Here is a 17,530-nt window from a genome sequence, read left to right as displayed (position 1 = left end):
TACTGAAAGAAATTAAAACAGTTTGCTAATGTTTTAAATAGCCTGTGAGAGGCATCTGACACCAGCACACAAAAATTGATGTCAAATTAGGTTTTGAAGGGTTAGCCTGTTAAAAATCCCCATAAGCAAGGGGCTCAGCATCAGACCACCTCACCCCAGATGCTCCCTGAGGTCAGCCTACATGTTATGGTAGAAATATCCAGCATGACGCACATGAAACAGCAGATAGCGCGGTGATGTGGAGTCCCCACCCTGCCCTGGCTGCAGCCCGATAAGGCCTCAGAGCTACTGGGAGACAACACTTTACCATCACACCTCATTTTCAACACACAGAGGGAATTATTGCTTTTACCACCATCCGTCTCTTTGTTTTGGTTAATATGGTGTTAAAATGGTTGATTAACGTGCACATGTGTCGCCTGTTGTGAATCTGACCTCACACTCTGGATCTTCACGGTGAATTCTCAGTGCAATAAGCTGCAATGCTCTCAAAGAAAGAGAAAGCACTTATTACAGAAGTATGGGACAAACTGACTCCTGTGGCAGAAGATATTGGATCAGAAGCACTTCTTAGGTAGGTTCAAACTCTTGCGTGACGTGTCTGTGTGCTTGAAATGAATGCAGAGTTTGGGTTTCTGGCACAACCTCACTAATATCCAAGGTGCATGGAGAATGAAGAAAATGTCTTTATGAGGGCAAAGAGCTGCAGCAACACTTGTAGTTTAAAGAATAACTTTATTATTATTATGAAGGTGTTCTTTAAACTACAAGTGTTGCTGGAACTGCTTGAAATAAATGGAATATACATTACATAAACAAGATATGACATTGGTAGTTAAGACAGAAGTCAGCTGTGTGTTTATAAATGTTGGGATCTTCATATTAGCTCTTCATCAGAACTTAAAAAAATTATAAAAAAGGATTATTAAGGATGGACCCAGATATAAAGAGCTTGGTTTTTACGGTGCAGTGGTTGTGGAATAACAGCATTTCCAAAATGTCAATTTTAAAAAAAAAATGTTTTTTTTACACAGTTCTCAGGTAAATTCACAAGGCTACACAATCTTCTACAGGTACTCCCGATTAAAGTGCAGATTTACAGATGTAATGTAGTGAAATGCTCTAATGAGTAGGCTGTGAGTTCACAGTAATGATGATGAAGATGATGATGATGCGGAGGATGATGATGACGATCTGTCCCATTCTAATGAACACATTATCACAGAAAGGCCTTTTGGGAATTTTTTCAAATTTAGCACAAACATCCAGCTGGACTCAAAAATAAACTGATTGGAATTTGGTGGTCAAAGGTCAAGGCCACTATGACCTCATCAAACATGTTTTTGGTCACATCTCAACAATTCATACACTTATTATGACAAAAATTCACACAAATGTGTGGACAGGATAAAAACAGGATAAAATGATGAGGTGGTGACATTTAATATCCAAAAGGTCAAAGGTCAACTTCACTGTGACATCGTCCTGATTTCTGGCTGTTCCTCAGAGTCACGCCTCAGGAGCAGAAGGGGAGATGTTTGGGCAGTTTGGGCAGATACTGATTTGGTGACTCTGTAAAGGTCTTCTGTGTGTAAAGCATCCACATTTTCACAGACATGAATGTAAACTTTAAGTGCAACAGCATACTGACAAACTTCTCCCTCCCTCCGCAGGATGTTTACCACCTTCCCAGGTACCAAGACGTACTTCTCCCACCTGGACATCAGCCCCCGCTCCCCTCACTTGCTCTCTCACGGTGAGAAAATCGTTCAGGCCATCGCAGAGGGAGCCAAAGACATCAGCCAGCTGGCTGTTACCCTAGAGCCTCTGCAAACGCTGCACGCCTACACACTCCGGATTGTCCCAACCAACTTTAAGGTGCCTTTACTAGAGCGTCAGAAGTTTAAAACGTTATTTAAGTATGGCCCGGAAAATGTTCTTAAAATATTAAAAGTACTCGATACAGACGAATGGCAGAAAAGATTATTTTTACATTGGCCTTAATGTAAAAGCTTTGAAAACTTTGAAATTGTAGTTGTTTTTGAATATTTTGAATAGGACTGCAACTGCAGTAACTATTTATCATTTTCATTATGGGTTAATCGGTTGACTATTTTCTTCATTAATCAATAGTTTGTTTTGTAAAAAGCCAGAAAATAGTGATAAATGCAGTCACAATTATCCAAAGTGACCAAAGTAGCGTCTTCACAGCGCACCAAATCTCAAAATTTTTATGAAATATATATATTTTTTGGCTTTTTGAATAAAAAATGACATTGCAAAAGTAGTTGCTGCCCTAATACGTTGGATTTTTTTGTTGTTTTTTTGTTTGTTTTGTACGTGCAAAAATCAAATTGTTAAAAAATGTGTAAAAAGAAGACATCCACCTGAATTGTAGTGGAGTATAAAGATGATATGTCATAAGAAGAATGTTCTCAAGTAAAGTACAAGTACCTCAAATCTGTACTTGAGTAAATGTACATATTTGCTCCACCACTGCATTCTAAACTGTTGTTAAGTTTCTAAGCACAGCACGTTGCTGAGTTTTCAGTGTCAGACAGTGACATCATCTGACGTCCATATCAGATCAAAGTGACATCAGCAGGAGCTCCTGTTTACAGCTGCAAAACGAACTGTCTGCCATATTTCTTCCAGCAGCTCGTTTAGCTCACTGTGTTCATATATACTGCAGAGCAAGTACATCAAAACTTCAAAACACACACATATACCATATATGGAGTCTATTTATATTTTACACACATGCAATATATGGAGTCTATTTATATTTTAAACATGATTTTTAAATATGGGGACATATTTACAAATCGGGACATTTAATGTCAAAAGCACTGGGTTACAAATTCAGAATTTACATCATCAGTTATAAAGTAAATGTGAGAGATTCAGATTCTTTTGGAAGCAAACTGCAGTCATTTAGCTGATAATCTGTGGATATTAAGCAGTGGCGGGGAGTTTTGGGATTGAGAATCTGATTTTAATTTCAGAGCCAGAACATCCTGTTGCTGTTCTGGCTCTATAATAATCACCAGTGGTGGAATGTAACTAAGTACATCTACTGCAAGTGCTGCAATTTGAGGTACTTTTGTAACTGAGCCTGTTCCTTCTCTGCAGCTCTTCTCACACTGTATGCTCGTCACGCTGGCCTGTCACATGGGCGATGACTTCACACCGGTTTTACATGCAGCAATGGACAAGTACCTGTCGGCTTTCGCAGCTGTTCTCTCCCTGAAGTTCAGATGAGACTCAGCCTCATAGGAAGTATATGAACCATTTATGATGATATGTGGTATGAAATATTTATATATGTTTAGTTGTTGTAATGTTTTGTAGTAATAAAAATGTGCAATCAACACCTTTCTTTTGTGCTGTATAACCTGTGATTTTACATGTTTTATCTCATTAATTAAGTACAGCCAAATATCTCAAAGCAAGTTATTACACTGAGTGCAGTCAGCTGGTTGAGTGTATGTGTGTAAGCTGTCGCTGCTCAGGTCCAACAGCATCATGTCTCAAAACGAGCAAACATGAAGCCCTTCAATAAAAGTAAAGGTGAAGGAGTGTTGAATATCTACACTGTAGTTTCCTCTCAATTTTGTATCTGCAGGACTCAACCATCAGAATAAGCCTAAGAGACCACCGCTGCTTACAGGTACAGAAATAGACTAAATTAAATTGTATTTTATGTGAATCAAAGTATTTTTCAAATCTTGAATGTTATCATCAGTTATGATTATAATTGCTCTTTTACACATAATCATGGACAGTGGTTTCCAACTGGAAAATTGAACTGTTATATCGCTCTCTTCAAAGACCGATTCCATTTAGAAAACAGTGATTTAACATCGCTGAACACAGAAGCCACTGCCTCAACCAGTTAGTTAGTTTGTGTTATTGTGTGACTTTGGTGTTAAAAAGGGTTAGTTCAGATTCACCAAAGTCACAACAACACAAACTAACTAATATCCCAAATTAACGAGTGCATGCGCATTTTTAATAAGCTGGTAAACCTGCTAAAAATAGACTGCTTTCCCATTGCCAGGAGACCAGAGCTTGTACACGGCTCTGCAGCAGACAAGTGTGCCTTTTGTGTGCGTGCTAGAGGTGGACCCCTTGGATTGAGCTCATTAAAAAAATCATAAAAAGTTAACACGACAGCAGCATTTTCAGATTTATACGCTGTGAATATGTGAACTTTAGTTTGAGAAGAACTTATTTTCTTTTCATAAATGACACAAATTTTGCCACCCGCTGGATTCGTATTCATCATGCTGTTACATAGTGATGTCTTCTTGATGGCGACTATACTGTGTGTGACAGGTAGAAACTGTAAAGGTCATTCTGTGAATTTACCAAGAAACATTTGCATTAACAGGACGGTTAAATGACAATTATTAACATTTATCATAGCAGACAATGCCTGCGTGTTATTCTCACATAATCAGTTCGTGTGAGGTTTCCTGATGTGGCTCTGACGCGTGTGTGCATATGTGTGTGTGTTTGTGTTGAGGTTCTTATCAGTTTTGAAACAAAGTTTAAAGTGACGTCTGAGACAGTGGAAGTGCGTGCTGAGTTCAACTGTCTCCCAAGAAAACAAGACTGAGATTCGCTTTTCAAAACACTTTCACAAAGCAAGGGTTTTGGGGTTTTTTTGGCTTTTCATGCCTTTATTGTAGTGCAGTCAGAGAGTGACAGGAAAGGGGGAGAGAGAACAGGAATGACACACAGCACAGGGCCACAAGCCAGAATCAAACCCAGGCCACTGCTAAGGACTCAGCCTACATGGGGCGCACGCTCTGCTCACTGAGCTAGAGGCCGCCCTGCAAGGGTTTTATTAAAAGACAAAGGAAAAAGTTGAATGTGCAGTTTGGCCTGATTTAAAGTTGTGTGAATGATGATTCATTTCATGCCAACTAGTAATATCTTTCTTTCACAAGCACAAATTTTTTCACACTAATCAAAAGAAAATCTGACGTCGATCTGTAAGTAATAATTAATCCAAAACACTCCATAAACTTCTGAGGAAATGTGCTGTTTGAGCTAAGCATCCAGCGCTCTGAGAAGCTGCACGTCGACCCCAACAACTTCTAGGTAGTTTCTCACAGTCAGACACAGTTTAATGACTGTTTTTCCTGTTGTGCATCTGCTCGCTGATTGGCTGGCTATTGTTCTTGCCGCCAAACTGGGGACACGTTCACAGCAGAGACGGCATGGCAGAGGTTTCTGCTCGTGGTGGTGTCCACTCTGTGAAAGCAGCACCACTGAATGAGTCCAGACTGATACACAAAGAGAAACAGAATATTCAGCTCGTGTCATCAGGATGGTCTTCCCAGCTAGCATTTACCAGTTGGTGTTCCAAGAAAATACCTCAGGAGCAGCCTGAACCGTCGATTCAAGGCAAGACGGATCCTTCAAATTCGGACTATTTGAATGTCGAAAATCGAGACTCATCAGACCAGTTTTTACAATCAAAGTTTTGGAGAGCTCTTTGGAGCCCGTTCAGCCTCAGCTGACAGGAGTGGCGCCGCTGAACTGTTTCAAAGATCCACATGTTGTGTGTTCAGAGACACAGCTCGTAGCGAGCGGCAGTTGTGCAGCTGCAGAGCTGACCAGCACCACAGTGTCTGTGAGAGCCTCCCTCAACTGGAGGTCAAGCAGGGCGGGGACAAATATTTTGTGAAAACCCACAAGAGAGCAGAGAGCACACACGGCACGGGTCAGCTGACATGTCTGTTTCTGTCCTGATCCTGGTTTTCTGTGTGTAGTCCGATATTTGTGGGGCTTTTCTGTTTGTTTACTCCTCATGTGTCATGTCTGGTTTTATTTCCTGTCTTTGTGTCTTTTCCGCCCTTGTTTGCCCCACCGATATTAGTTTGTAATATGTACCTGTACCTCATCCGTCCTGCAGTCTACTCACCTGTTCCTACATAAAAAAATATTGTCTTTCTACTACCAGTTTCTCTGTTGGATCATCTGTCAGTGTTCCTTGTGCTTTTTCAGACTTGTAGATTTTTGTCCCTTTTCCTCCTGTTTATCTGCTCTCCCCAAAGTACTTTTGCAGAATCCACCTGCCTGCTGCATGTGGCTCTTCCCTGCATGTGTTGCTTCAGTGAGTCATGACAGTTTTAGCATGTTTGTTTAGCCGCCACCTCTACCTTTAAGTTTTTACATTCATTATATTTAATATCTTCAGGCAACAAAAAATACACTCTTTAGTACCTTTATAGTAATTTTATATTGATTTACAAAGCATGGACGCAGGAATGTTGTATGTCATCTTCTATGTACCAGTGTCAGTATAAATTTTAGCTATTTCCTCATTTTTTATGGTTCACTTATAGCATTTGTTGAGGTACATTTTACTCATTGTTTGTAGTAATTTGATTTGATATATTTTTGTATTTTTGTTTTTGAGTTGCATATTTTGATTTTGTGTTTTTGTTCATTGTCTGAAACTGATATTGCTACCTGTCTGGAAAATAGGTCAAACTAAACAATTAATTTAATTCAAATAATTATCCACTACAATAAACAAATCCAAAAATTCTTTGCTTTACTATCAGAAAATCTAAAAATGACATTTTGGCACTTTGGAAATTTTGAAATAAAAAAATAGATATAATTTAAAAAAAGAAATTTCAAAAATTAGAAAGTCACGTACCTGTGCACACACTTTTAGTTAGTATTTTCCACTGTGACAGCAACAAAAAAAGAGAGAATGTATTCATAAGAGTGAATTTTCAGGGCAGTAGGAGACTTTGATGGTAAAGTGTTATCTCTCACAACACGCTGCTGTTATCTCCAGCAGCACCACTGCCACCACCCTTCGCCCCTGGCATCCGCTGCCAAACTTCATGTGTGTTTGTATCAAAATTATCAACTATGTCATGGCAGTAGTGAACGTTATGAGTGACATTTAATTACCTTCATAGGAAATAAATTCCACGCTGAAACGCTAAATAAAAAAAATAAAAAAATCACTGCAAGTACAACCTGAATTCATCTAATCTCATCAATCATTGTCATTCATTTTTCTTTTCTGGTTTAGTTTCTGATTTTCATTTTTTGTTTGTTTATTTTTGATTTCTTACTCCATGAAGCAGCCTTGGGTACCTTGTAAATCCATGTCATCATTCTTATTATTATTATTATTATTATTATTATTATTAAATATTTTTTCTTGGGAAATTATTATTGTGAATGTTGATTCCAACAGGAAGTTGATCTATTTTTTTGTTACTGAAGTTTGTTTTCTTTTTTTCCACAAATGCAGAATGTGTATGCAACCTTCAAATGACTAGTCATTACAAAAAAATCTAAATTGTGTAAAAAAAAACATTAAAACACACACACACACACACACACACACACACACACACACACACACACACACACACACCTTAAAATAATCAAAATATATAGAAAATAATGGCCCAAATATTAATTTAATTTTCTTTTAATCGAAAAAGGACTTAAATGTTAAAATGGTTGACAATTAAATTTTCTGTTGGCTGGCTAATTGATTAATCAACTAATCATTTGTAAAAACTCTTTTTTTATTTAACTGATAATAAAACAGCTTATTTCATAGTCTCCTCTTATGTTTTTATGCCAAAATCTCTGTAAAGTAACTAAAGCAGTTAGATAAATGCAGTGAAGTAAACAGTACAATATTTACCTCTGAAATGTAGTGGAATAAAAGTATCAAGTGGCATGAAAAGAAAATACTCAAGTAAAGTATAAGGAACTCAAAAATGAAAATGTAAAATTCCACAGCTGCTTTTACTCTAATGTGCGGAAATAAACTTTTCACTCTGAATGCTTGAGTTACTTCACAAATTAAGATTTTTGCATTTAAAAAACACAAGAGCGTGGGAACTATAATCTGAATATAAAATATTAATATAAAAAATATTTCATAATAAATTAAACAATCAAATAATATATACAAACAATTATTTGATGAACATTTTAGTCTATATTGTTTTGAATAAGTTTTGGGGGGTGCTTTGTTCTTTTGTTTGTTCTTTCTTTATTAATTTTTTTTTTGCAAGGTGCACTTTTACTTTTAATAATTTAATACAATTTTTCTGAAAGTAATGTTTTCATTGCAGGAGTTTGACTTGTAACAGAGTAATTTTACTGTGTGGTATTCTTAAAAACTGACTACTTCTTACACCACTGTTCTTAGTCTATGTGTCTGTTTTTATTTCTGTAAAATAACTTGTAACTGGTACTACGATTGCACTTCTGTTGTTTTTGTTTTTTCTTTTTGTTTGTTTGTTGTTATTGTTTACTTTGTTTTGTTTTGTTTTTCTGTTCTTCTATTGTTGTATTTTCTTGTTGTCTATTGTTGCATTTTGTCTTTACTGGAGTTGTGCTTTTTGATTAAAAAAAAAGATGGGACATGTGTCTTGATCAAACACCTTTTTAAAAAAAAAAAAAAAAAAAAAAGTCACAGCCAGCAGTGTGCACAAAACGCGGAATCAAAGCAGCTAAATGGTACTCAGCCCTCATTATTATCTTTATTTCCACTTGTGTCAGGTCAAACGGTCCTCCCTCCTGTGACCTGAGAGGCCCCTCTTCACCTCAGAGGACCCTCAGCTCCATCCTCCCCTCAACAAACCATACGCACATTACACGAAAATGATCGTATGTTGCCAGCTGACGCCCACGATGCGAGTCGCTGATAGCAGCTCTCTGGCTGGCATCATGCCACTGAAGGTCCTATCAGGCCGGGAGGAAGGGTCCGATACGCGCTTTGGCATCAGGCCGCGGGGGTGTGACTCTAGATCCAACTGAATTTAAGAAGAAGTTCAGGGAGGTAGCCAGAGAGTGAACCAAGCCACCATGAGTTTGACCAACAAGGACAAGGCTGCCGTCAAGGCCCTGTGGGCCAAGATTTCCAAATCCGCCGACCTCATCGGGGCCAACGCCCTGGGCAGGTGAGAAACGCATGTATTTATTTATTTATGTATTTATTTATTTATTTATTTATTTCAGTTTATTTAATATTAGTACAACCAAATAGGCCTATCTGCTTCAACCTGTGATACTGTATTACTGTAATATAGGGATTTGGTCATTTGAATTTCATATATAAGGGTTTATTTAAAAGAGATTAAGCCTAACTTTAAAACAAAGTGGCTCTGATTCTACACTGTAAATTTGGACAGAATAAATATTATTATCAGTCTGAATTTCTGTTGATTTATATCTGTTTTCTGAGATTCAGCTGCATTTATTTAATTTTGTGAAGTTGTTGCAACTTGAAAATAACAAGTTTAATTAAATCAATATTTCTAAGTTTGTAAAATTAGTGATAGGCTATTACCTTGTTTTTATTCCCTGACTATTTGCAACGTCCGTAAACCAAGTTAGTCTGACTTATTTTGATCATCACAGAGCGGATTATGCCAGTGATGAATTTAGAGGATCTGGAAGTTCTGTTTCATTAAGGTGTTTAAGAAAATACAAATGAGATTTACTAGTTTGGAACCGGCAGAATACAGATATCAAGTTAACCAAAGTGGCTAAAACTTAGAAAGGTTGATTTAAATAAACTTGTCGTTTTTAAGTTGCAACAACTTCACAAAGATAAGTAAATGTAACTAAATTTAAAGTAAATTTATCAATTAGATGTAACTTAAGATTAGTAGCTACAGTCAGTTTCATTCTCCAGGACAATCAGCTTCCTAGATCAACTTGTCAAGTTTTACAATGATCAGTTTGAGAAATATTCCAAATTAACTGAATTCACTATTTTTTATACCTGAAACCTGTCAATCACAAATAGGTGTAGTGCTCATGGTGCGATATTGTATATTAACGAAAGAGATGCTCCAGGTAAGACTCGAACTCACAACCTCGGCATAACTCAGGTGTATGCAATTTTAAGAGTGCAGTGCGCTATCTTATTGCGCTGCGGGAGACTATTCCCAGGGCGCACAGAGATTGACATTGCACATGTTCTCGCCCTTCCACCTGCACAGGATGCTTGTGGTCTACCCGCAAACCAAGACCTACTTCTCCCACTGGCCTGACCTGTCTCCCGGCTCTGCTTCAGTGAAGGCCCATGGAAAGAAGGTGATGGGTGGAATCGGTATGGCTGTGGCCAGCATCGACGACATGGTTACTGGTATGCTGGAGCTCAGCGAGAAGCACGCCTTCACACTGAGAGTGGATCCGGCCAACTTCAAGGTGAGACACGCTTTAATAACATCATACATGACGAATTCAGGATATAAATGCGTGCTGAGATTATGGTGGCGTGTGCGCACTGTTACGCACAAGTAGAGCTTAATATACGCGTAAATTTTTCATCTTTGCCGTGCAAAACTATGTTTGCTTCCAAGATGATTTACCACTTTTTAAAATTGCACTCGGAGGGTTAGGGTGGCTTGTGCGCACTGTTACGCACGCGTAGAACCTTACGCGTTGATTACGCATCTGTGCTGTGCAAAAATAAAATAAAAATAAAAATAATTTCTGCTATGTGGTAAAAGAATGAGGCATGTTTGTTGATTCACCAATTTGTAAGTTGCACTTGTAGCAGCTTCACTGACGCCACACTAACATTCCGATTTTAAGCTCCATGAAAGGAAAGTGGAAACTCTTTTCTTGTTCTGTTAAAATGAAGTTTTTCCATGTTAAATGTATTTGCTTTCCTCTGTCACCTGCAGATCATCTCCCACTGCATTCTCGTGGAGACCGCCACCCTGTTCCCAACTGAGTTCACCCCGGAGGCCCACGTCTCCTACGATAAGTTCCTGAACTGCCTGGCCTTGGCTCTCTCCGAGAGATACCGCTAAACTGCACTCAGTGTGGAATGCGGTCTGCCGCACGAGACCATGTAACTCATGGTTAAAATATTAACAAAAAATAAATAAATTGCATACCATCCCAAACTGATCCTGCTGTATTTTTAATGCCTCCTCCCGAAATGTTTTCACTTCACACATGCACAAATAATAAAAATGTATGCAGGCATTTATGAACAAATGAGGAGATAATCTGCATTTTTTTGTTCTTTATTTCAAAAATCCACAGTTTGTCTGAAAAGGAAAGAAAGTACAAAGTGGCACTAGCCGAAAGGATCTGATGATACTGTCAGACACAGAACAATGTTTACAGGTTTATTATCGGTAATAAACTCACACGAGAAGCTGTTATGACTTCATGACGACTCGTAACTTGTTATCACCCAGAATGAGCCTGAAACAGAAGAGAGGAACTGTAAATCTTTATTACTCGGGACATTATATTTAATTAATTAATTATTTCGATCATATCAAACCTGAGCAGCGCAGCGGCCACCAGGCCTCCCCCGATGGGTCCCACCCAGTAAACCCAGTGGTAGATCCAGTAGTTGGTCATCACAGCTGGGCCAAAAGCTCTGGCGGGGTTCAGACACGTGCCCGATATGTCACCGCTGCACCCAAGAAAGATTATTGATTATTAAAACGATAAAAAATAAAAGAAAACTCAAATTAAAAATGTGACATGTGATATCAGGTAAATCATCATCGTAAAAATATTCAGAGATTATTTTCATCTTGTATAAACAGCCAGAGTTGGAATTTCATTGTCTCTGTTGGTCAGAAATATGTATATAAAATAAATAATATGGATAAGAACAGCAGGAACTGAATTAATATTGCTACATCGACCTGCCTTTCAAAGCTAATTATTCACTTTTACTCCCAGTGGAGATTAAAGTGTTGGCTAACTGATTTCAAAATAATTTGAAAATTTGAAAAAAGTTTTATATTGAATTATATAAATAATATAAATAATAAATAAATATGAATTATGAATATATTTATCCTGAGTGAGATAGGGAAATTGCTGTGCAGCAGTTACAACACAAAGTTAGAGGAGTGGAGTGCAGATACAAAGCAATTATATATATATAATATATAAAAACAAAAAGGACACAAAACATTATTTATAAAAAAAATAATTAATTAAGGTGCACACAAGCCACCCTAACCTACCATAACCACAAAAAATTAAAATGAATAAAAAACATTATTTATTGTTTTGCTTAACAATTTGAAAGTCCTGTAAGTTTTTGGCTGTTGTCCCCATAACTTTAAATTTCAGGGAGGATGCATCCCCCTCAATATTTCGAACATGTGCACTTATCCACCCCCCAAATAAAAACACTGAAGTGTGCTTACTGAAAAGTAAAGAACCTTCAATAGTTTGCCTTTTCTATATTATTATTAAGATTTTTTTGTCACCATTTCCTCTCAGGGAAATTTATTTTGAAATTCTTTATCCAGTTAGATAAAGGATCATGCAAGTAAAAGTGGCAACTGTGACACTCAGACCATACTCAGTGTAAATATTTAACCGGGTCGGTGTAGATACCATAAACACATGACAGGTCATAGCCCTTTTATCTCACCCTGCCAGGACGTTAATGATGACAGTGCAGCCCACAAGGAATGGAGCCAGTGGGGTTTTCGTCTTGCCGTTGACCGCCACCAGCAGTACCACCATGGTGATCAGGCAGGTCATGGCCACCTCCCCAAAAATTGCTCTGGATAGCTGGCTCTCTTCCTTCAGGATGTCAAACGCCGCTCCTGTGGCGTTCAAGTAGCGGTCTGCAGGTGTCATCATCTATGAAATTAAAGATTTGACATGTTTAAGTACGCGCAAACAGAGTCCGTCCTTTTAGAATATTGTGCTTTGAGGTCACCTTGGCCATCCCAGCTCCGAGCACTCCTCCAATCAGCTGGCTGACCAGGTACGGTGCCACCATCATCAGCTCCATGCCGCCACACAGATAGATGGCTATGGTGAAGGGAGGGTTGAAGTGGGAGCCGCTGGATGAAGAGAAGTAGCAGTGAAAAGTTCACATCACTGGTCAAATGGTTTTCCTTTTTTTTTTGCTTCATGCTTCATTATCTACTGTACCTGATATTATCCATGACCGCCACCAGCACCGCCACAGCCAGACCGTGCACCAGGGCCGGCTGCAAACGTCCAGCCGCCGGCACGTTCTCGATGACGGACACGCAGCCGATGAAGACGAAGAACATGGTCCCCACGATCTCCGCCAGGCAGGGCTGGAACAGAGTCTCGTACTTGTTGGGAGGTCTGGGCACCGGCACCTTCTTTGTCCCCTTCTCCATCAAAGTCGAGTCCGTGTCTTCCATCTCCATGTTCTCAACCCCCATCGCTGCTTGTTTTGATTTCCAAGAGGATTCTCACTCTGCAGCTCCGGCACCTCCACTCGACCCAGTGACAAAGACACTGAAGATGCTGTGGTTATTTATAAGATCTCCAGCTGCTGGCACGCTCACCTGGAGTTGCATCATGGGTCATTAAACATCAAAGGTGAAGCATATTCATCCATACAATCCCCGCCCAAACAAACTCTCCCCATACTGTCAGGTGGAGTGAGCTCGGTGAATCCACTCCTCGAAAGAGTCCTCACGCTGACCTTAGTACAAGAAATGATAAGGTTCAAAACAAGACAACGCTGACCTCTGATCAGATATTCATCATCATCATTTCTTTACTAACAGAATGCCAGTAGCATATATAATTTAGATAAGAGAGCGCTGCACCATAGACTTTACTACATATGATTTAGAGCCTTTGTGAACTCTACTCTCTGCACACATCTACAAATGATATTATATCAGATTGAGTACTTTAACATTTGATACTCAAGGACATTTACCTAGTAAATGTGACAGTACTGTCCCCAAATACTTAAGTATATGTATGGATTACTGAACAGGCCAACAAAGCACAGGCCCAAAAAAAAAGTGACATTTCACTTCATCATTTGAACCTATTTGACATTTGTGTAAAATTTTGTCACAATTAGAACTCTTGAGTTATGGTCCAAAACATATTTTATGAGTTCATGGTGACTTTGACCTGTGACCTTCGATCACCAGCTTCTAATCACTTCATACATGAGTCCAAGTGAAGGTTTGTGTCAATGTTCACAAGAATGAGAAGAATGCAAGGTTGGCATGACTTTGATCTTTGACCACCAAATTCTAATCAGTTCACTCTTGAGTCCAAGTGGATGTCTGTGCCAAATTTGAGGAATTTCCCTCAAGGTGTTCTTGCAATACCACATTCACATGAATGAGACAGACTGATAGATGAAGGGACATACCAAAAACATAACGTAAAGTAACATACAAAGACACAAAATCCCTACAAAGAGACACAAAAACATGGTATTCTCAAACGTGTCTGTGTTACTGGCAAATATCACATTCACAAAGCTAAAGTGCGTCAGATTACTTCCAATATCCATTTGTTTCATAATGAATCACAATATCTCTTTGACTGTGTTTCTAAAATAAAAACAATCAAAAAAGCTATAAAAAGTTCTCAAATAATAAGAAAATTACATATCTAATTAAAACAAATAAGGTGTATATGTCTTGGTTAAAATCTCCCTCGTAAAATTTCATATTTTTTGTAATACTGTTTTTTTTAATATGTTGTTTGTTTTTTCTTTTTTCTTTTATTTAAAATGGTTTAATAAATGTTACTATAACGATGATTTTTCAATGTGTTAAAAGGAATTCTATTCTTGTACAATGTACCCTATCGTTTGGAAAATGATCAATTAAAAAAAAAAAAAAAAAAAAAACCCCACCCCCGTCTGATACATGTTATCTCTCTAGGCAGTAGGGTTAGGGTTAGGGTTAGTCATTTAATGCTGCGTTAAATTGCAAATTGGAAGTTGATATTTCCGTGTCGGTTTTTCTGACTTTCGATTCCGATTTGGACATTTGGTGATGTGGGTAGCTAACAGAGAAGGTACATGCTCTGTCAAATACAAATGATCTTATTTAAAATGCCACCACAAAGTTCTTATAGCACGTTTCACAAGACAAACAACTCAAACGTAAAAAACTGACTAGCAGGTAATTCCGCATTCACCTTATGTGCCGCCATATTGCTGAGATTTGAATTTGAAGGACTCGATCTACATGTATCCTGTTTGAGTTTCCGATTTGAAACCCTGACTTGAAAGGCCGTCCCACTGCATTTTTTCGAGTAGCTCCCAGCGCAATGGGACGCAGCATTAATGCAAACAAAGACGGCTGCTCCTTCTCTCTGAACTGCTGATTTTCTTTGCAAGGAAATGTTTGCTCCTTTTGAAAAGGTTTGGGTAAGAATTACTTTTACATTACATTACTTATATTTAACTATGACTATTTACTGGACTAAAGCAGCTAATGACAACCAGATATTTTGTGGCCTCTTATAGAGTGAAGTAGAGTAGTCTAGAGTAGTCTTTTGCATGCAGTGTAAATGTGTTATTTTAGCCTAAGTTTAAAAATGGTGTATTTGAATATTTTTGCACACTGAGGTCCACAAACAGTCTTGGAGTTGTACTATAGTGACCTCTAGGATAATCCAAACCTAATGTAACTTGAGAGCCACAAACCAGAGACCCTGGGCATTCAGAGGACAGATGGCTTTGCTGATAGTGTCTTCTGTGGGAAATATCCACAATTATCCACATTAGTCCATCTTTGCATGAATAAGGACAGAAATTTGTGTTTATTGCCTGCTGCAATGTACTTTAAAGGTGGTAAAAAGGTTCCTTTTAAGAGAAAAAAAACAAAAACAGGAAAAATGTTGCAATGATAATGAAAAATGTATGTTTTTTTTCTTTAAAAGACATTTAATGTGACCCTTTACTTTCTATGAATGCCTGACATATCAAATATGGTACAAAATAATTTCCATGTATGCAAATTGTTGAAAAAAGAAGAAGAAAAGGGATTATAAACACTAAAATATCAAAAATGTATATATTTTTGATATTATTTCATGGGTCAGGCTGTTTAACTTTTAATGGTAGTACTTAAGTACTTATGTTAAATTTTGAATCTGGTATTTTTTATATTGGTTCAGAGGGACATTTAAGCATGAGACTCGTCTGAATAGCCTGATGTGAGTAAGCCTAATAGTACACCTGTTGAGATTTGGACCAAACTGTCAGACACCACGCTCTCCACCACCACCATCCACCACAGACTGTTATAAATCATCAACACACAAGCACGTACTTTCATGCATCTTTATTTCTTATGATCAAGTCAATTTTTGACTATAATGTGACTCATTTTAGTCTTATTTTATATTTGAACCGCCCCCACCCCCCCAAAAAAACGATTTCAATGCAAATCCCCTCTTTCAGTTACTTATCAAAATGAAGTTTCGGTTTTCTTTGAAGGTAATACGGTATTTAGGACCCAATTGACCGTTGGCAAAGCCCCGCCACTTTATGATGGTTTGTCAATCTGTCGGAACTAACATAGAGGCGATCACTAACTGTACTCCATGACGAAATATCAAAGCTTTTTTGACAAAGCAATTTTGGTGAGAGGCAGACAGAAGGGTCTGCAATCTCCAGACTGACTGTCAGACCGACTGAGCAGCCAAAACGGGTTAAAATGATAGATTTAGGCCTAGTCAGAAAATAAAGCCTGACGTACAGATTCCCTTCACTGTTCCTATAAAACGGGGTAGGACTGTATTCACTATTATAAGCACTGAAAAAAAGCAGCATGTGTATACATCTAGTAGGCTATTTCCTCACTAACCCTACACTTTTTGGGGTTTGATTTTGGTATTGGACATTGGAGGAAACGTATATCTCCATTCACCCTCTCCAGTTAATAAGTATCATTATTACATGATGTGCCCTAGACACAAAGTTTAGCTCCAAATCCACAAATCTGCCTGAAAATTAAGAGAATTGGACATGATTGCATATAATTCCATGAAGCACAACTGTGAAGTTGTCGGACCTTTGTTGGAGTTGGGCCATGCTACACTATGACTGGCAAGACTGAGCTGGGCTGAGCGAAGAGTTAATTATAGAAATAAATGTCATTATGAAATTAAATGTTTTTGCTGATTTAACTGCTCAACACTAAATTAAGTAGTCAAAATTGGCTTTAACTCAAAGTACAACTACAGAGACTCAAAATGTCCACAAAAAGAAACAAAATGACAAACACAGAGACGCAAAACAATCACAAAAAGATGAAAAATGACTCAAGAGAATCTACATATTCCCAAAATGAAACCGAACAACTACAAAAAGCCTCAACATTTCCGCAAAAAGAAACGTAACAACTGCAAGGATACTAATGATGTCCACAAAAGAAACAAAATGTTGTCAAAGAGATGCAAAAGCACAACAAAGTTACTAAAAAAGAAACAAAATTACCACAAAGAGATGCAAAAACAACCAAAAGGAGATGGAAAAAAAACTAGACTAAAAATGCCCACAAAGGATGCATAACATAATAAATGCAAAAAAACCCATAAAAATAGACTTAACATGTCTACAAAAAGAAACAAAACAACTACAAAGAGACACAAAATGCCAACAAAAACAAACAAAGCCAATACAAAGAGATTCAAAATGCCCACAAAAAATGCAAAAGAACTACAAAGACACACAAAACAACTACAAATATACTAAAAAATGTCCACAAAAAGAAAC

General features: G+C 37.9%; 3 protein-coding genes and 1 long non-coding RNA gene across 4 annotated transcripts; 2 read left to right on the top strand and 2 right to left on the bottom strand.

The window, feature by feature from the left end:
- The first annotated feature begins 234 nt into the window (after window positions 1–234).
- On the top strand, window positions 235–3,371 carry hbae4 (hemoglobin alpha embryonic-4). Its single transcript, XM_042508219.2, has 3 exons — window positions 235–574; window positions 1,674–1,878; window positions 3,133–3,371. Exons 1-3 carry the CDS (start codon window positions 483–485, stop codon window positions 3,259–3,261), a joined length of 426 nt encoding a protein of 141 aa, XP_042364153.1. The 5' UTR covers window positions 235–482; the 3' UTR covers window positions 3,262–3,371.
- Window positions 3,372–4,790: 1,419 nt separating this feature from the next.
- On the bottom strand, window positions 4,791–6,761 carry LOC148186355 (uncharacterized). The gene is made up of 2 exons (XR_015775067.1): window positions 6,680–6,761; window positions 4,791–5,294 (listed from the first exon to the last, which is right to left on the bottom strand). It is a non-coding gene; the product is annotated as an uncharacterized LOC148186355 (long non-coding RNA).
- A 2,044-nt stretch (window positions 6,762–8,805) lies between these two features.
- hbae5 (hemoglobin, alpha embryonic 5) lies at window positions 8,806–10,929 on the top strand. The gene is made up of 3 exons (XM_042516281.2): window positions 8,806–8,963; window positions 10,011–10,218; window positions 10,701–10,929. Exons 1-3 carry the CDS (start codon window positions 8,869–8,871, stop codon window positions 10,827–10,829), a joined length of 432 nt encoding a protein of 143 aa, XP_042372215.1. The 5' UTR covers window positions 8,806–8,868; the 3' UTR covers window positions 10,830–10,929.
- Window positions 10,930–11,032: 103 nt separating this feature from the next.
- LOC121959166 (aquaporin-8) lies at window positions 11,033–13,284 on the bottom strand. Its single transcript, XM_042508372.2, has 5 exons — window positions 12,943–13,284; window positions 12,725–12,851; window positions 12,431–12,645; window positions 11,315–11,449; window positions 11,033–11,232 (listed from the first exon to the last, which is right to left on the bottom strand). The coding sequence occupies exons 1-5, from the start codon at window positions 13,203–13,205 to the stop codon at window positions 11,187–11,189; spliced, it is 786 nt and encodes a 261-aa protein (XP_042364306.2). The 5' UTR covers window positions 13,206–13,284; the 3' UTR covers window positions 11,033–11,186.
- Between the last annotated feature and the right edge of the window lie 4,246 nt (window positions 13,285–17,530).

The sequence above is a fragment of the Plectropomus leopardus genome, chromosome 19 (assembly GCF_026936395.1).
Source record: "Plectropomus leopardus strain MGB_pleo_1.0 chromosome 19, ASM2693639v1, whole genome shotgun sequence".
Classification (NCBI taxonomy): Eukaryota; Metazoa; Chordata; class Actinopteri; order Perciformes; family Serranidae; genus Plectropomus; species Plectropomus leopardus.
The sequence above is the reverse complement of the archived record's forward strand: the minus strand, read 5'-3'. Positions and strand labels throughout refer to the sequence as shown.